The 20011-nt window shown below is 50.6% G+C and overlaps 2 protein-coding genes across 2 annotated transcripts; both read left to right on the forward strand.

Annotated features, from left to right (window-relative positions):
- Positions 1–3005: 3005 nt before the first annotated feature.
- LOC311198964 (olfactory receptor 14A16-like) lies at positions 3006–3929 on the forward strand (the record flags this gene model as incomplete). The annotated part of the gene is made up of 1 exon (XM_084273007.1): positions 3006–3929. One exon carries the CDS (start codon positions 3006–3008, stop codon positions 3927–3929), a length of 924 nt encoding a protein of 307 aa, XP_084129133.1.
- Positions 3930–16379: 12450 nt separating this feature from the next.
- Positions 16380–17303, forward strand: LOC311199256 (olfactory receptor 14A16-like; the record flags this gene model as incomplete). Its single annotated transcript, XM_084273315.1, has 1 exon — positions 16380–17303. The coding sequence occupies one exon, from the start codon at positions 16380–16382 to the stop codon at positions 17301–17303; it is 924 nt and encodes a 307-aa protein (XP_084129441.1).
- Between the last annotated feature and the right edge of the window lie 2708 nt (positions 17304–20011).

A 20011-nucleotide genomic window follows, 5' to 3' on the forward strand; every position in this document is an offset into this window, starting at 1 on the left:
GAACTGCAGGCCTGTCAGCCTGACCTCAGTGCTGGGGAAGGTGATAGAACACATCATCTTGAGTCTCATCATACAGCACATGCACCTGATGACACTCAGGTGATCAGACCCGGTCAGCATGGGTTTAGGAGAGGCAGATCATGATGGACCAACCCGATCTCTTTCTATGGCACTGTGACCTGCTGCTTAGTGGATGAGGGGAAGGCTGTAGATGTGGTCTACCTAGATTTCAGTGAAGCCTTCATCACTGTCTCCCAAAGCATTTCCCCCTCTGGAGAAACTAACCGCTCATGGATTAGATGGGTACACTCTGTCCTGGGTTAGAAACTGGCTGGGCAGCCAGGCCCAAAGGGATGTGGTGAACTGAGTTAAATCCAGCTGGTGGAAGGTGCCAAGGTGTGTTCTCCAGGACTCAGTGCTGGGGCCTGTCCTCTTTAACATCTTTATTCATGATCTGGACGAGGGGATCGAGTGCACCCTCAGTAAGTTTGCAGATGACACCAAATTGTGTGGGAGTATTAATTGTCTGGATGACATGAAGGCTCTGAAGAGTGATCTGGACTCGATCCAGCCTGAATGAGCAGTTGCTGCTTAGAGACATCCAGTCATCACTTTGCAAACGGCATCTTTGAGCTCCTGGTTCCTCATGCTGTAGATGGGAAATTGTAATTCTGGAGGAACCACTGACTAAAACTTGTCACTACCAGGTGCAAATGATGGAGGGGAGCTTCAGGTAGGTGAACACAGCAGTGATGAGGAACAGGGAGACCACGGTCAGGTGAGGGAGGCAGGTGGAAAAGGCTTTGTGCCGTCCCTGCTGCGAGGGGATCCTCAGCACAGCCCTGAAGATCTGCACATAGGACACCACAATGAACACAAAACAACCAAAAGCTAGACATGCTCTGATTACAATTTCACTGAGGTAGGACCATGAGTGAGAGAGCTTGAGGATCTGGGAGATTTCTCAGAAGAACTGGTCACAGGCATTGCCCTTGCAGAGGGGCAGTGACAATGTATTGGCCGTGTGGAGCAGAGCACTGTGAATCACAACGCTGGGACAGTATTTTTAAGAAGGGAAATAAAAACCAGCAGCTGCTTTTGCCACCAGAGAAAGGAGTGAGAAAGTGTAAGGGATTTTGCAGACAACAAGGTTGCTGATGTAGGGGGAGAAGGTCCTCCAAGCCTCATTGCAGAGATTCCCCTGCAGCCTGTGGAGAAGCCCATGGTGACTGAGGCTGTACCCTGCAGCCCATGCTGGATGATGTGGAACAGTGATTCTACATGCAGCCTGTAGAAGTCCCCAATGTTGAGCATGTGAGGACACTGAAGGAGGCTGTGACCTCATAGGAAGCCTGTGCTGGAGCAGGTTAGCTGGCAGGGCTTTGGAGAACCCATGCTGGGGCAGTCTGTTGCTGAAGGACGGCACCCCACTAAAGTGACCCACCCTGGAGCAGTTGGTGATGATTTGAAGCCATTTGGGAAGGACTCACGTTGGAGGGGTTCATGGAGGACTGTCTCCTGTGAGTGGAACCCAATGCTGGAGCATGGGGAGACTGTGAGGAACCCTCCCCCTGACCAGGAAGGAGCAGCTGAGATGATGTGTGATGAACAGACCCCAACCCCCATTCCCTGTCCCCCAGTGCCACTCACTCAGAGAGAGGAGAGAGTTAAAGAGTGAAGTGGACCCTGCGATATGAAGGGTGGGTCGTAGGTGGGTGTTTAAAATTTCATTTCTTTAGGTTTTGTTCTCATTTCTCTGCTCTCTTTGGATTGACTAATGAATTAGATTGATTTTATTGTTGGTGTCAAGTGCTTTCTCCCTGCATGATATCTCCCTGTCCTGATCAATCTGCTCCCAGGTAGAATGATCTCAGAGATGAGGTCATAGAATGATCCCCATGTGGCCTGAGACACCAAGAGGGAGCCTACAAGAACTGGTCTTCTGCTGAGCTGGGCTGGGCTCCTGGGATGGAAAGAGCTCATGGCAACCCAGCAGTGCTGCAGAGACAGCTCTGCCCAGGAGCAGCTCCTCTGCCAAGCACACAGGGCTGGGGACACTGCCTGTAGGCACTGAGGGGAGACCTGTGAGGCTGAGAGAGCTGATGGATGCTGAGAGCTCACAGAAGGAGAAAGGTAAAGAGACTTTGCTTTGTATTTTCTGCTCCTGGTGACTGGGTGGGAAGTGGGAGCTGAGCTTTTATTAATAACTTTGCAGCAGGCTGTGCAAACTCATTGGTCATTAAGACTTGTCTGAGCTTCTCCTGAGTCCTGCACACACAGAGGTTCCCAGGGCAGTGCCCTGATGCCAGGAGGGATCTGCAGAGCAGAGCTGAGCACAGGGCAGTTTGGATGAGGTCTGTGAGCACAGAGCAGGAGGTGACATGGGCAAAGAGAAGCAGCTGCAGGGTCATCTCCAGGCAGCAGAGACATTGTCAGGGAGGGAGAAGAAGCTGCTCCCATAAATGCCCTGGCAGTGGCAATTTGGTACCTCCCTGACATCCCCGACAGTGCAGACCCCTTCCCTCACCGACCCCCTGGTTTCTGTCACCCGGAACAGACTCTGCACACAGAGTGCCAGTGTTTCAGGCTGAGCCTTCTCCTTGGCAGCCCAACCCACAGAGAGGAAAAACCCCCGAGTACCTGTCTGTCTGTCCCTGTACTTCCCGCCTGGGCTGGAGCATTTCTCCCTGTTTCCTCTCCTGTCCTTACTGCCTTTGTCTCCTGGTTACCTGGGGCTCTGCGCAAGTCCATTGGTGGGGCTGACCTTGAGATGACCCTCACTTCAGGACCCCAATATGTAGGACTTCCCTCTTTCCAGCAGTGGTAGAATCAAGCCAGCACAAAGCAGACCTCCCAAAAGGGACCTGACAAAATTCTCCCCGAATACAGAGAGTCAACCTGAGGGCATTCCATAAGTAGTGGAAGGGATTTTCCTCAAGGAAAGATTCCCTAATTTCTCTTTGCCTTTTCCTCCTTGGACAGGTCTCCACACTTGACAGCAGCAGATGTCCAACAGCAGCTTCATCAGCCAGTTCCTCCTCCTGCCCTTTGCAGACACACGGGAGCTGCAGCTCCTGCACGTCTGCCTCTTCCTGGGCATCTACCTGGCTGCTCTCCTGGGCAATGGCCTCATCATCATCACCATAGCCCATGACCACCACCTCCACACCCCCATGTACTTCTTCCTCCTCAACCTCGCTGTTACTGACCTTGGCTGCATCTCCACCACTGTTCCCAAATCCTTGGCCAATTCCTTGTGGGACACCAGGGCCATTTCCTACACAGGATGTGTGGCTCAAATCTTTTTCTTTTTCTTTTCAATCTCTACAGAGTATTCTCTCCTCACCATCATGGCCTATGACCGCTACGTTGCCATCTGCCACCCCCTGCACTACGGGACCCTCCTGGGCAGCAGAGCTTGTGTCCACATGGCAGCAGCTGCCTGGGGCAGTGGGTTCCTCAATGCTTTACTGCACACAGCCAATACATTTTCCCTTCCCCTCTGCCATGGCAACGCTGTTGACCAGTTCTTCTGTGAAATCCCCCAGATCCTCAAGCTCTCCTGCTCAGATGCCTACCTCAGGGAAATTGGAGCCATTGTGGTCAGTTCCTGTCTAGTTTTTGGTTGTTTTGTGTTCATTGTGGTGTCCTATGTGCAGATCTTCAGGGCTGTGCTGAGGATTCCCTCGCAGCAGGGACGGCACAAAGCCTTTTCCACCTGCCTCCCTCACATGGCCGTGGTCTCCCTGTTTGTCAGCACTGTTGTGTTTGCCCACCTGAAGCCCCCCTCCATCTCCTCCCTATTTTTGGACATGGTATTGGCATTTATTTACACAGTGGTTCCACCAGCAGTGAACCCCCTCATCTACAGCATGAGGAACCAGGAGCTCAAGGATGCCGTGTGGAAACTGATGACTGGATGTTTCTAAGAAACAATAAACTGATCATATTCTGCATATCACTGGCCATGGAACTCATTATGACCAGCTGTATTCTGTAGTATTCTTAGTTATTGGTTGTTTTTCCTTCCATTTTGACTATCATGTAAAAGCATGTTTCATGTTCATCCCATTTCTAATGCAGCATCTTCTGGTCTTGTGTGACCCAGATGCCGCGTAATGACGAGCTGTGCTCCCTGCATCATATCTGCCTCCAAAAGGCTACAATTTTTCCTTTCTTTTTTTCCCCATACATTTAGAAATAATTTACAAGCAAATTTTCATCAGCTGAATCCTATGTCTGGAATGGCAGTGACTTCCCACCTGCACAGAGCAGGAATTTCCAGTATTGGCACCCACAGCAGCAGAAGACATACTCACCTATACCTGCATTACCTCCAGTGTGTCTCTTTCATCTCCCTAGTCATTCAGCTGTTTCCACCTCTCCTGATGGCACAGCCATGCCTAAGTACATCTTTTCATCAGACTGGCTGGATGTATGCACTTCACCTTGTTCACAGGATTCCACCTCCAGTTGCTCTTTGTTTATTCAGCTGCAGCTCACCTCTCTGGTTTCTGCTTTGAGCTCCAGAGAGCATGAAAATGTCCCATCTCTCAGAAGTCTAATGAATGGTTCTGTCAGGAGGTCAGTGTGTTGATAAGTGACCTTTCTATGTATCTGATTAAATCTGTTCTGGGAGAGAATCTCCTCTGAAAGCTGACCCCCTTCACACGCTGCTTGGCCGTAGCAGGCAGCTGAGGAGAGAGATTTCATGGGTATTAAACCGTGTCATGTTGAACTGCTGTTTGTTGTCAGAGAAATCTGTCTGTGCCAGGAAAAGTGTTGGGAGTCCCAGGAAGCCAGTGAGGGATCTGCTGGGCTTGGGGAAGAGCAAGGTTCTCCATGCAGGGTTGGATCTCCAGAGACTGCTTTACCTGCCTGTCCAGACCTCCTTAGAAGACTGACACTCATTGCATAATGTGGCTGTCACTGCTTCTATCAACTGAGCCATGACAGGAAATAGTCGTGAAGAGAAAATATCCTCCATTGTAATATTCCTTTGAACTGTTCATCATTAAATACCTAACTGTAATCCAATTATTTGTAGAAGTCTGGATTTTTTTTATGAAAAGCACTTAAAGGATATGCTTTTTAAGGCTTTCTGTATTTTCATGAGTCCCATTTTGTATTTGCTTCTGAGTCCACACACCTCAGATATTAAGAGGACACTGAAGAAACCTCTCAAAATGTCAAACTCAGACCTAATGTCCAAAGAACCTTGAAGCATTCATGGGCCCTGCTGGGAGCCATTACTGACAATGCCTCCCCATGAACATCTTACACCTCGCAAGTGGAGGCCATGAGGACAAACACGGGCACAGGGCAGGCAGCTCTGATGCTGAGGACACCCTGGCTTGTTCTGATGAAACAGAAATGCCAAGCGCTTATCCCCAGCCCCTGGGCACGGAGATCCTGACCCTCACCTGTGTCTCAGGGCTCTTTCATGGGATGTGGGCAGTGTGATGCCAAGGGTAGGACAGGGACATGACACATGGATGACTCCCTAGGTTGTCCCTAGGTTCAGCGAGGCAATGATGTTCCATGGCCACGAGGACAATGTGTCTCTTCTGAGGCCTCTGCAGGGACATCAGCCATTGCCAAGGGGGAAAAGACCTTGTTTCTATCAGGCCCTTTCAGCCTGGCCAACACCCTTGACCTTCTGCACCACTGCCCCACACCTGTGCCTGTTTCCCTGCAGGCTGCAGGCACCTAACCACTTTCCCCAATTTGTTCTCACCCCAGGATGTCCCTGCCTGTACTGCTGTCTCCCCCTCCTCGCCAGCTGTTCCCAGATAAACCAAGCAACCAGCTCATACACACTTCCTCCAAGTAACTCCAAACACCACAGCACTACCCTCAGAATGGCATTTCTTTAAGCTCATAACCCATCTGCACCTCTATTTTTAATTGCCATTCATTTGAAAAGGAAATTTCAAGCTCTCTGAGCTACCCCTATACTCTTCACAGACTCGCCTTCCCCAGGCTAAAGAAGCCTGGGTCTCACAGCCTCTCCACACAAGACCCCTAACCCTATCTTGGCAGAATTTTTCTCAACCTCGTGACAGTTCCTCCACACTCGTCCTGACTGGGGACCCCCCATCTCCTGGACTCTGCTGGTTGCCACATCAGTGCTGAGTCAAACTGACAGTAAGTGCCTTTGCCTGGGTGGCTGTACTGCTCCCAGTGCTGCCCAATGTGCTCATGGCAACATTCCTGTGTAGCAGTCCTGGCTGCTGTGGCATCCCTCAGAATGCCCAAAGCCTCCTCCTTGACACTGCTGCTCCACCAGTCATGTCTGAATTCCCTTGACGTGTGAGTGTTGAGATTTAACCCTGCTCACTGATGATATCATCATGCATGGGAGATTATTTTGGGCAGCTGGAATCAGCTGCCCAGGCAGTCCTCCCTCACACCAACCAGTGCTCCCTGAGCTTACATTCTGGTGGAGCAGCATGTGAATCAGGAAGGGCCTTGATGCTGGGCAAGCACTGGGCAGCAATGAATATATTATCATGTGTCACCAATGCTGGATTGGTCACTAAAGAGGACGATATGTTGGTTCTACCCCTGTTGTGGTTATCCCCTGATGCAGAACATCACAAGATCAGAAGGAGCAGATCAGCTCTGGTTGGAAAAGTTCTTGAGGTTTCTCTTTGTAAAACCACGGAGGTTTTTGCCAGGGTCTGCTGGAAGTGAAGCTTCAATGTCTCAGCAGTTAATTCATGTGTGTAGAAGCCTCAGCTGACTTGTGGTGCCTCAGCAAGAGGCATTAAAGGACATGATAGAAAATAAATAAAAAGAGGAGAGAGTAATTTAAATGTTTCTGGTGGTTCAGCCCCCAACAGTGTCTCAGCACCACACACCAGGGCTAACTCAACCTCCCCAAGCAGCCAGCACAGGTGAGATAACTGTGGCCTGCCCAGAACCAGGACATTATCCTGGTTTTTTGCACACCATCTACATCATGGCCAGATGGGTTTGCCTCTGCACTCCCAGTTGCTTTGTTTCCATTGCTGCAACCACCCCCACAGGGCATTGGCCACCATCCAGGAGTGAGTATAGAGGTAGAATTTTGGCCGCTTTTCTCATTTGGCAATGTTTAAAGCCAGCTGGATGGCTTTTACCTCTGCAATCTTGCCCTCTAATCTTGTTCATCATACTTGCCTTCCAAAAAATGGCTGAGCAGTCCCTTCAAGAGGATAACAAGCACAATGACAGTCTGGTGGGCTGACTACTGGAAGCTGGTGCAGCATTTTTCCTGGAGAAATCTCTTTTTGTAACTTTTTCCTTGCAGCTTCTTCACTCAGGATTGGAGGTGGGTTTCCCATCTCACCTCCTCATGTCTTCACCATGGTCATGCAGAGAGAATGGATACCCCTTGGTGTGTACTTTTTACTGGAACAGGGGAAGGCCTACTTCAGATGGCTGAGATAAGGGAGGAACAAAGACTTTCTTCAAATAGATGGAGTTGGCCAGACACCTCAGCCACTCTCGGTGCTTCTCCCTTTCCCCAATCTATTACTGCCAGTCAGTTGGCATATGATGCTGGTGCACTCCACACAGACTTACACCACATGGCTGAGGAACATTGGACTTCATCAGGATTGGTGGGTAGCTGCAGATCATCAGGATCATGGTAATTCATCTCTCATATGGCTAATCCCCTCAAACACTGCATACTCTGCTCTGTGGTCATGCACTTGCCTGGCCAACACATGACATCTTCACTGAACGGGTACCTTTCCCCAACACTTGACAGAAGTGGCCTCCAGAGGCTGAGGGCTTGGGATGTCTTTCCAACTGCCTTGTCAATGGCTCCTTCTCTGGACAGGGATCCCAGCTGCCTGGCCTCCCTGCCTGCTAATTCCAGGCTGTGTGCCCCATTGTCCCAGCATCAGAGTAGCCAGGTGATGATGTGCTCCCCTGGAAGGCAGCTGAAACCTTTTCTCATTTCTCCCAGCTCCCTCATGTACAAGGATCAGGTTATAATGCTCACTCCTGGAGGAGAAACAGACAGACCCTCTGTGGGTTTGGAGGAAGACAGTTTACTGACAAAATCACGGTGAAAAAATGATAACAGCACATTGCAAACTACACTCACATCCAGTGATAACAGAGAGTACTTTATTGACCAAAGGATCACAAGGTACTGCACAATGCAAGGACAAACCAAATGCCACAGCCACACTCTGACTGCCCTTAAGGAACCCAGGAGTGCCGCTCCCCAACCAGCCCCTTTTATGGGGGAGTGATGTGAGGTGGTGAGGAAAACAGCCTGGGCACACTCAACTCAACTGTACTAACTCAAGTCACCACTGCTGGCTAATTGGGGAGGTGAACTCTTGCCTGTCCAGAAGCAGGACAGCTGTGCATTTAATCTCCCCTGTCTGTCACATATTTCTACCTTTCCAAAGTCAATTGTCCATGTCTGAAATTATAGTTCCAACAGTGGATCTGCACACCAGTGCTTCTGGTTGCTCTCTAGATTTCCCTTCCCCTTCCCCTTGGAACATTCAGACACCTCTCAACCATCCAGCTGCTGCTCTGAGTTTCAGGGAGTTAAACCCTTGCCTTTCTGGCAGTTTTCTGACTCATTCTGTCTTTAGCCAGCTCTTGAGTTGTGGTGATTTCACAGTCGCCTTCCTCACTAGAACATCTCTCACAAGGTTAAGCTTTGTGCAAGGTGAGTCTCACTGGTGGCAGATTGCACTTGGCATAGAGTGAGGAGTGTTTGATTTAATGGTGAATCTTGTCAAGTTTCTTCTGTTGAAGGGAAAATAACTCCCTCTGTGCTGGCTGTGTGCAGCCAGTTCTCTAAGGAAAGCAGGGGAGCTGGTACAGAGGGGCTGTAATGCCCCACTGTGGAGTGCAGCAGAGACCTGATGTAAGGACAAGGGATGCAAGTCCCAGTTGGCTGGTGAGAGTCATGGTGGGCTTGTGGAGATGTGCACCAAGGTTGTCCCCACTGCCTCAAGGGACCCTTTTTCAGACCAGTCCAGACCTCCTTAGGAGGCACCCTGGATCAATCTCAGTCAGAGGTTGTCACCTCTCCTCTACAGTGAAAATAATAACCTGCACACTTAAAAAGAAATCAAATTTACTCTGAGCTCCCTTTGAAACAGCTTCAATGATCTGTATATCTCTTGAAAACTTGAATATAATTACATGAAGAGACACCGCTCATTAGGGCTTGCTTTTTTATTTTTAATTAGCTCTGGGGTGCATTTGGTGCTGAGTCCTTGAAGCTCAGGTACTGAGAGGAAATTACACAAGAAATTCCATGTCAAAAGCAGAAGCCAAAGTACCCTGAAGTATTAATGAGTCCCGCTGAGAGCCATTGCTGGCTGAGCCTCCCCAGGAACTCGTTAGAACAGGTAATTGGAGGCCATGTTGGCTGGTAGGCAAAGGCAATGTACAAGCAGCTGAAATGCTGAGCAAGCCCTGAGTTGGTTTGATGAAGCAGAAAGGCCAAGCCCTGACCCCCAGCCCCAGGGAAGACAGGTCCTGCCCCTCAGGCATTGCTCAGGCTCTTCCCGGGGCAGCGTGGAGTGTATAACACTCAGGCAAGAACAACAAGGCTGAGGTGCTTAATGAAATCTTTGCCACTGTCTTCAGTAATAGGAGCATTTGTACAGAGAGAATCCAATTCCCTGAGCTCGGAGACAGGGACAGGGAGGAGAATGAGCCCCCCTCAATCCAGGAGGAGATGGTACTGGTTCACCACAGAGGTGTGCACAGATCTGTGGGGCTGAATGGGATGCAGCCAAGGGTGCTGAAAGAGATGCAAGGTGGGTTCACCAAGCCACTTTCCATCAGTCCTGGCTGACTGGATCAGTCAATGTAACCCCCTATATAAGAAGGGACAGAAGGATGATCAGGGTATTTACAGGCCTGATAGTTTGACTTCAGTCCCAGAGAAGCTGATGGAGCAGATCATCCTGAGCAGCATTATCCAGTTCATGAAGAATCCCCAAGTGGTCAGGCCCAGCCAGCTTGGGTTCATAAGGGTTCCTGTTTGACCAACCGGATCTCCCTCTATAACAGAGTGACCTGCTTCTTGGACAAGGGAAGGGCTCTGGATGTTGTCTACCTTGACTTCAGCAAGGCCTTGGACACAGATTCTGACCAACTTCTCCTAGAGAATCTTGCTGCTTGTGGCTTGGAAACTGTGGTGGTTCAGCCCCAAACAATGGCTGAGCACCACATGTTGCTCGCTCACTCCCGGAGGAGAAACAGACAGAGCCTCTGTGGGTTGGGATAAGGACAGTTTACTGACAAAAGCACCATAAAAGGGGAACAATAACAGCCCAAATTGCACTCACACTCAGTGACAGCACAGAGAGTACCTTACAAACCCAGAGTGGTGCACCATGCCATGACCACCCTTCCCCAGCCAGCCCCTTCGACAGGGAAATTATGTCAGAGTGCTGATTTTGGTTGGGATGGAGTTAATTTCTTTTCTAATAGCAGATGGAATGCTGTGTTTGGGAGTTGGGAGGAAAGCAGTGCTGATAACACCCTGATGTTTCTGGTTGTTGCCAAGCAGTCAAGGACTTTTCAGATGTTCCTATTTTCCTATCAAGGAGAATAAGGGCACACAGCCAGGACAGGTGACTTGAACTGGCCAAAGGGGGTATTCCATGCCAATTACATCATGGTGGTGGGAGGAGGAGGAGGCAGCTCCAGGACATGCAGTTTTGTGGATGGTCCCATTTTCTGGACGGCTCTGGGCTGCACAGCCTGAGTTGTGTGGTTCAGTGACAAACTGCATTGTGTATCACCTGTTTCATATATTTTGCTACTCAGTACTGTTATCATTGTTATATCTCTCTTTCTGCTCTTCTAGTAAACTATCCTTACCCTAACCTGATGGTTTTTGTGTCCTTGGTTTTGTTTTTTTTTTCCTTTCCCTTCCCTTCCCCCCTCCCCAAACTGCTTCTCCCCCCACACTCCCTTTTAAAGAACAAGCAACTGTGTGGTGCTCGGCTCTCAGCTGGGGCAAAACCACATCTACTAATATCCAAAACAAATCTATTCTTAAAAACATGAAAATTCTTATATTAAAGTTATATTAATTGTCTCTTAAGAATCACAAGAATCACAACGTTGGAAGAGACCTTTGAAGATCATAGTGTCCAACCGTTCCCATCCTAAGCTAAACCAGATCCCTAAGTACCACATCAACCCTTTTTTTTTGAGGGATGGTCACATCCAGAGATGGTGACTCAGCCCCCTCCCTGGGCAGCCTGTTCCAGCCCTGACAACTCTTTCAGTAAAAAAAATTTTTCTACTATCCAATCTCTCCCTGCCCTGGCACAGCTTCGTGCCATTGCCCCTTGTCCCATCTCCTGTCACCTGGCTGAAGAGACCATCACCCACCTCTCTACAACCTCCCTTCAGGAAGTTGTAGGTGGTGACAAGGTCTCCCCTCAGCCTCCTCTTCTCCAGGCTAAACATCCTTAGCTCCCTCAGCCGTTCCTCATATGATTTGCCCTCCAGCCCCTTCACCAGCCTGGTTGCCCTTCTCTGGACATGCTCCAGGACCTCAATGTCCTTCTTATGGTGGGGAGCCCAGAACTGCACACAGTACTCAAGATGTGGCCTCACCAATGCCAAGTACAGGGGCACAATTACCTCCCTAGACCTCATGACCACACTGTTTTTGATGCAAGACAGGATGCCATTGGCCTTCTTGGCTGCCCGGGCACACTGCTGAGCACAGGGGCACAATCACCTCCCCAGACCTACTGGCCACACTATTTCTGATAGAGGTCAGAATGCCATTTGCTTTCCTGGTCCCACTGCTGGCTCATATTTAGCCTGCAGTCAACCAACACCCCCATGTCCTTCTCTGCCTGACAGCTCTCCAGCCAACCTCCCCCAAGCCTGTAGCACTGCCTGGGGTTGTTCTGTCCCATGTGCAGCACTCTGCACTTGGCCTTGTTACACTTCATCCCGTTGGTCTCAGCCCATCGGTCCAGTCTGTTCAGATCCCTCTGAAGAGCCTCCCCACCCTCAGGCAGATCAACACTTCCTCCCAGCTTAGTGTCATCTGCAAACTAACTGAGGGAGCATTCAGTCCCTTCATCCAGGTCATTGATAAAGATGTTGAACAGAACTGGACCCAGGACTGAGCCCTGGGGGACGCCACTCATGACCGGCCTCCAGCTGGATTTGGTTCCATTCACCACCACCCTTTGGGCCCAGCCATCCAGCCAGTTTTTAACCCATCTGAGGGTCCCCCTGTCCAGGCCAGTGGCAGCCAGTTTCTCAGTCAGAATGCTGGGAGAAACCGTGTCAAAGGCTTTCCTGAAGTCCAGGTAGACACATCCACAGTCTTCCCTCGTCCATTAAGCGGGTCACCTTGTCATAGAAGGAGGTCAGTTTAGTTTGACAGGATCTACCTTTTGCAAACCTATCTTGGCTAGGACTGATTCCCTGGCCATCACACATGTGCTGCATGATAGCTCCCAGGATGACCCTCTCCATGATCTTCCTTGGGACTGAGGTCAGACTGACAGGCCATTCTTGCCTATGGGTGTCACATCTGCAGCCTCCAGTCGGTGGAACTTCCCCAGTCTGCCAGGATTGATGATAGATCACAGAAGGGGTTTGGCAAGCACATCTGCCAGCTCTCTCAGCACCCTCGGGTGGGTCCCATCTGGCCCCAATGGGTTCATCTTCAATTTAAGGGAACCTTTCCCCACACTTGACAGAAGTGGCCTCCAGGGGCTGAGGGCTTGGGATGTCTTTCCAACTGCCTTGTCAATGGCTCCTTCTCTGGACAGGGATCCCAGCTGCCTGGCCTCCCTGCCTGCTAATTCCAGGCTGTGTGCCCCATTGTCCCAGCCTCGGAGTAGCCAGGTGATGATGTGCTCCCTTGGAAAGTGGCTGAAATTGTTTCTCATGTCTCTCAGCTCACTCAAGGACAAGGATCTGGATATAACCTCTGGTACCGCTTCTTCCTCATGATCTTGTGGTTGTCACGGTTCATCATCATCTTTCACAAGGCAAACTGATTTCTTGGTGTATTTCTCCTTCTGTATAGGGGCAGCTGATACTGGTACTGGTTGGCTGTCTGGTTCAGCTATAGCATTGGACTCCAAGGTAGAACAATGGCAGCCAATTACACTCAGACCTGGTGATAACACCGAGTACCGTATTGACCCAAAGACTGAGGATTGACAGAGGGCTGCACATTATGAGGACCAACCCAATGCCCATCAGCACTCAGATTGCCCTGGAGGCACCCAGGAGTGCCTTTACCCAACCAGCCTCTGTTCTCGGGAAGTAATGTCAGGTGGTGTGGAAAAAAAACCCTGGCTAACTCAGCTCACCTGGGCTGGCTGCTTGGGAAGGTTAATTCTGGCCTTTCCAGAACCAGGACATCCATAGGGGAGCTTGGTGCTTAATAACCATTCCAGATGTGGCACAACAAACTGCAGTTGTTGAGCTCCACATTCAGTGCCAAACAGGACAGTGGTTGTTTGACCTTGGCTGGACACCAGGTGCCATCCAAGCTGCTTTGTCAATCCCCCCTCAGCAGGACATGCAAGGGATAAAAATGCGAAGGAAAAACCACAACCCAAACCTGTGGGTCAAGTTAAAGTCGGTTTATTACAGCAAAAACAAAAGGCCAGGGTTGAAATCAAAGCAAAAGGTGATGCTCTGCTTCCCATCATCAGGCGATGCCTGGCCACTTCCCTGCATGCCTCTTGGAACACATCTAGCACCTCAATCTAAACACCTCCCTCCCAGCCTTCACTTCATGTAATACCCATGGGAGCTGGTACAATCAGCTCCCAGGCAGCAGGTGCCTGTTTTGTGCCCACTGGAACTGATGTAGGGTTAAGGAAGCCATGTGGCAGAGCAGTAAGTCCCCTTCCAGCCCCAGGGCTGGAAAGCAAGGATGAGGGGTCTGGAGTGAGTCACCTGACTCTCTTCTTTCCACAGGGGAAAAGAGTCCCCTCACTGTCCCTGTCTGTGTCTCCTGTCTCATGCAGAGACAAGGAAAGGTGATTCTCCTGCCCAGCTCTGGTTTGATCAGGAGAAATGACAGAAGGATTTCTCCACAGACGACGGAGGTAACTTTAGTAAGAACTTCAGTGTCTTTCCAAGTTGGTTCCTTGTAGCTTCAGAGACACCTTGAAGGAGCCCAGAGGGGATGGAATATGTGATGCCGACACCTGCTCCTCTGCTGTGAGCTGAGCTGGGCTCTTGGGACAGTGGGAGCTCAAGAAACATGGCAACACTGCAGAGAGACAGCTCTGGCCAGGAGCAGCTCCTCTGCCAAGCACACAGGGCTGGGGACAGTGCCTGGAGGCACCGAGGGGAGACCTGTGAGGCTGAGAGAGCTGATGGATGCTGAGAGTTCACTGGAGGAGAAATCTCCACAGCACTCTCCCTGGTATGTCTGTGGGTGCAGGGCAATGCAGGTTCCATTCCTGGAGAGATCTCCTAAAGCTGGGACATGGGGCAGTGTGTGGGGTCTGTCAGGAGGAGAGGTTCTCTCTAGGACCAGGAAGTGCTGCCTGGAAGAGATGCCTTTCTGCCCCATCAGAGGGACAGGGCAGGACAGCTGTCTTCTCCTGGGCATGGCTGCAGCGGTGTGAAACAGCGTGTGTAGGGGTGCCCAGGGCTGTCCTAGTGAGCAGGGTCCCTTCACCTCAGGGGCTGTATGCTAGGGCAGGGACTCTGCTGCTTCAACCAGGGTCAGCAATCAGCCTAACTCTTGGGCTTTCCACAGGGATAGAGAGAGTAGATGTGTGTTGTAGGAGAGACACAGGAAAGGGCAGTATAAGGTTCTTCTGCTGCAAGAAAGTGCTGCATGGGTCAGGTTTGCTCCCAGCTCCAACTGACCCTTGAGAAATTCCAAAGGGAATTTGAAGAACAACATAAAGGAAACATTTTCTTGCCAGGCAGAGTCTTTGCTTTGACTTCTCCTCTCCTGTGGGCTTTGCTGACTGTGGTATATTAGAACTTATTTCTCCTCTCAAGAATGTCCACATCAGAGGATTTCCTGATCCCTGAACACACAGAGGTTCCCTGGGGCAGTGCCCTGATGCCAGGAGGGGTCTGCAGAGCAGAGCTGAGCGCAGGGCAGGTTGGATGAGGTCTGAGAGCACAGAGCGGGAGGTGACATGGGCAAAGAGAGGCAGCAGCAGGGACAGCTCCAGGCAGAAGAAAAAGAAGGACCTGCTCCCTGAAATGCCCTGGCAGTGGGGATTTGGTACCTCCATGACATCTCCCACAGTGCAGATACTTTCCCTTACTTGTCCCTGATTCCTGCCACCCAGCACAGACTCTGCACACAGAATTCCAGGTTTTCAGGCTGAGTCTTCTCCTTGCCAGCCTGAACCCCAGTGAGGAGAAACCCTTGAGTGCCTGTCTGTCTGCCCGTGTCCTTCCAGCCTTGCCTGGAGCATTTCTCGCTGTTTCCCCTCCTGTCCTTCGCTGCCTTTGTCCCACCATTATCTTGGGCTCTGGGAAATTCCATTTATCTTGGGGCTGGCACTGAGCTGACCCTCACTTCAGGACCCCCATCTGTAGGACTGACGAATTCCCAGGGCTCCTGCTGGGCTGCAGGCTGACCCCCACAATGCCACTGCTCTCCTAGTGACTCTTGTGCCCCAGAGAGGAGCCCCATGCAGAAGACATCTCAGCACTGAGGCCCTGGCAATGCTGCTCATTGCCTGTGTTTGGGCAGCTGCACTGAGCCCTGTGTGTCCCTGGCTGCGAGAGGGGAGCTGAGATCCTCCTTAGGTAGGATGAGTCTGCAGGAGGGCTTTGGAGCTCTGCCCTGGGAGACTGGATTCCTTGGCTCTCTGTGGGGTCCAGTTTCTTCTGCGGGGAACAGCAGGGTGTGATCACAGAGCGTCCAGCACAGGGCAGCTGAGAGCAGGGCTGATGCACAGAGCAGCTCTCCCCACTCTGCACTCAGGGGAAGGTTTCACTGGCACTGCAGCAGCAATGTCAGCGAGATCTAACAGAAGAAACACTCCTCAGGTACAGGCAGGAATAAATCAAAGCTCCAAAGCTCTGCTCTGCACTTTGGTGAAGCTGGAGTGACAGTGCTGAAAAGCTCATTCCCATCCACAGGGGATTTAGTCTGAGATCACACCATCCTTCTATTTACTGACTGCTGCCAGGCAGGACTGAGTTCTCGAGAGCCACAGCTGACCCTCCTCCCAGCAGTGGCACACTCAAGGCAGAACAAAGCAGAACCCCAAAAAAGGGACCTGACAAAAGTCTTCCTGAATACAGAGAGGCAATGTGAGGGTGTTCCCCAAGCGTTACAAGACATTTTCCTCAGAGGAGATTTCCCTAACTTCCCACTGCCTTTTCCTCCTTGGACAGGTCTCCACACTGGATGGCAGCAGATGTCCAACAGCAGCTCCATCAGCCAGTTCCTCCTCCTGCCCTTTGCAGACACACGGGAGATGCAGCTCCTGCACTTCTGCCTCTTCCTGGGCATCTACCTGGCTGCTCTCCTGGGCAATGGCCTCATCATCATCACCATAGCCTGTGACCACCACCTCCACACCCCCATGTACTTCTTCCTCCTCAACCTCTCTCTTACTGACCTTGGCTGCATCTCCACCACAATCCCAAAGTCCATGGCCAATTCCCTGTGGGACACCAGGGCCATTTCCTACACAGGATGTGTGGCTCAACTCTTTTTCTTTGTATTTTTGCTCTCAACAGAATACCATCTTCTCACTGTCATGGCCTATGACCGGTACGTTGCCATCTGCCACCCCCTGCACTACGGGACCCTCCTGGGCAGCAGAGCTTGTGTCCACATGGCAGCAGCTGCCTGGGGTGGTGGGTTACTCTGTGCTGTGCTGCACACAGCCAATACATTTTCACTGCCCCTCTGCCATGGCAATGCCCTTGACCAGTTCTTCTGTGAAATCCCCCAGATCCTCAAGCTCTCCTGCTCAGATGCCTACCTCAGGGAAACTGGACTCATTGTGTTCAATGTCTGTTTATGTTTTGGGTGTTTTGTGTTCATTGTGGTGTCCTATGTGCAGATCTTCAGGGCTGTGCTGAGGATCCCCTCGCAGCAGGGACGGCACAAAGCCTTTTCCACCTGCCTCCCTCACCTGGCTGTGGTCTCTCTATTCCTCAGCACTGACATCTTTTCCAACCTGAAACACCCCTCTCTCTCCTCCTCATTTTTGGACCTGGTGGTGTCATTTCTTTACTCGGTGTTTCCACCAGCAGTGAACCCCCTCGTCTACAGCATGAGGAACCAGGAGCTCAAGGATGCCCTGTGGAAACTGATGACTGGATCATTCTAAGCAGCAATGAACTGCCCATCTCCTGTGTATTGATGGAAATTAAAGTCTTTTTAGGGCCAGTCTGTATTTAATATGGTTATGTGGGTTTTTTATTCAAAGTATATCTAAGACATTGTAACATGCTCCATGTTTATCGCCTTTGTAATGCAGTAAATTCAGGTCTTGTGAACTCAGGCACTGCATAATGACGAGCTATGCTCCCTTTCCATCACTTCTACAAGCAAAGGGCCACAATTTTTTCTTTCTCCCCTTATAGTTGTATTAAATTTGCATGCAATTTTCATCATCTGAATCACTCGTTTACTTGTCTGGAATGGCAATGCTTTCCAACCGGGACAGAACGGGCATTGCCAGGAAGTGTACACATGGCAGCAGAAGAGGTATTGACGTTCCCCTGTACCTGCATTACAGTCAGTCTGTCTCTTTCATCTCCCTCATCATACAGGTGTTTCCAATACTCATGATGATATGGCCGTGACTTAGGAAATCTTTTCAGCAGACTTGCAAGTCATATGCTCTTCACAGGTTTCCACCTCCTCTTGCTCTTTTGTCATTCAGATGCCACTCAGCTCTCCAGTTTCTTCTTTGAGACTCTAAGAGTTGGAAAACATCCCATCTTTCAGCAGTCTAATGAACTGTTCTGTCAGAAGGTCAGTGTGTTGATAAGTGACCTTTCTATGTACCTGATTCAAACTGTTCTGGGAGAGAATCTCCTCTGAGAGCTGACCCCCATCACACGCTGCTTGGCCATAGCAGCAGCTGAGGAAAGAGATTTCATGGGTATTAAACTGGATCATTTTCAACTGCTGTTTGTTGTCAGAGAAATCTGTCTGTGCCTGTGAGCACAGGTGATGCCAGGAAAAGTGTTGGGAGTCCCAGGAGGCCAGTGAGGGAACTGCTGGGCTTGGGGAAGAGCAAGGTTCTCCATGCAGGGCTGGATCTCCAGAGACTGCTTTTCCTGCCTGTCCAGATCTCCTTAGGAGACCAATATCCATCACAGAATGCTGCTGTCACTCCTCCTATCAACTGAGCCATGAAAGAAAATATCCGTGAAGGAAAAATATCCTCCATTGTAATATTCCTTTGAACAGTTCATCACTAAATACCTAACTGAAATCCAATTATTTGTAGAAGCCTGGATTTTTTTTAATGAAAAGGACTTGAAGAGATATGCTTTTTAAGTCTTTCTGTATTTTCATGAGCCCCATGGTATATTTGCTTCTGAGTCCACAGACCTCAGATACTAAGAGGACACTGAAGAAACCTCTCAAAATGTCAGTCAGACTTAATGCCCAAAGTACCCTGAAGCATTCATGGGCCCTACTGGGAGCCATTCCTGACAAAGCCGCCCCATGAACATCTTACACCTTTCAAGTGGAGGCCATGAGGACAAACCCAGGCACAGCACAGGCAGCTCTGATGCTGAGGACACCCTGGCTTGGTCTCATTAGGCAGAAATGCCAAGCGCTGACCCCAGCCCCTGGGCAGGGAGATCCTGACCCTCACCTGTGTCTCAGGGCTGTTCCTTGGCATATGGGGAGTGTGATGGCAAGGGAAGGACAGGGGTATGACACATGGATGCCTCCCTAGGTTGAGTTCAAGGAGGCAATGATGTTCCATGGCCACGAGGACAATGTGTCTCCTCTGAGGCCTCTGCAGGGACATCAGCCACAGCCAAGGGGGCAAAGATCTCATTTCTATCAGGTGCTTTCAGCCTGGCCAACTCCCCTGACCTTCTGCACCACAGCCCATGTGACACTGCCCCACACCTGTGCCTGTTGCCCTGCAGGTTCCCAACCCCTTTCCCAAATTTTTTCTCACCCCAGGATGTCCCTGCCTGTACTGTTGTCTCCCCCCCCTCGCCAGCTGTTCTCAGAAAAACAAAGCCACCTGCTCATCCACACTTCCTCCAAGTAACTCCAAGCACCACAGCACTACCCTCAGAATGGCGTTTCTTCATGCTCATAACCCATCTGCACCTCTATTTTTAATTGCCATTCATTTGAAAATGAAATTTCAATCTCTCTGGAGCTACCCCTATACTCTCCTCAGACTCCCCTTCCCCAGGCTAAAGAAGCCCGGGTCTCACAGCCTTTCCACACAAGACCCCTAACCCTATCTTGGCAGAATTTCTCTCAACCTCGTGACTGTTCCTCCACATTCGTCCTGACCGGGCCCCCCCCACTCCTGGACACTCAGCTGGTGTCCACACCAGTGCTGAGTCGAACTGACAGTAAGTGCCTTTGCCAGGGTGGCCGTACTGCTCCCAGTGCTGCCCAATGTGCTCATGGCAACATTCCTGTGTAGCAGTCCTGGCTGCTGTGGCATCCCTCAGAATGCCCAAAGCCTCCTCCTTGACACTGCTGCTCCACCAGTCATGTCTGAATTCCCTTGATGTGCGGGGGTTGAGGTTTAACCCTGCTCACTGATGATGTCATCATGCATGGGAGATTCTTTTGGGCAGCTGGAGTCAGCTGCCCTGGCAGTCCTCCCTCACAACAAGCAGTGCTCCCTGAGCTTACTTTCTAGTGGAGCAGCATGTGAATCAGGAAGCGCCTTGATGCTGGGCAAGCACTGGGCAGCAATGAATAAATTATCATGTGTCACCAGTGCTGGATTGGTCACACAACAGGACGATGTGTTGGTTCTACCCCCTGTTGTGGTTATCCCCTGATGCAGAACATCACAAGATCAGAAGGAGCAGGTCA

This window comes from Gallinula chloropus (assembly GCF_964237585.1).
Source record: "Gallinula chloropus genome assembly, chromosome: 19".
In the NCBI taxonomy this organism is placed as follows: Eukaryota; Metazoa; Chordata; class Aves; order Gruiformes; family Rallidae; genus Gallinula; species Gallinula chloropus.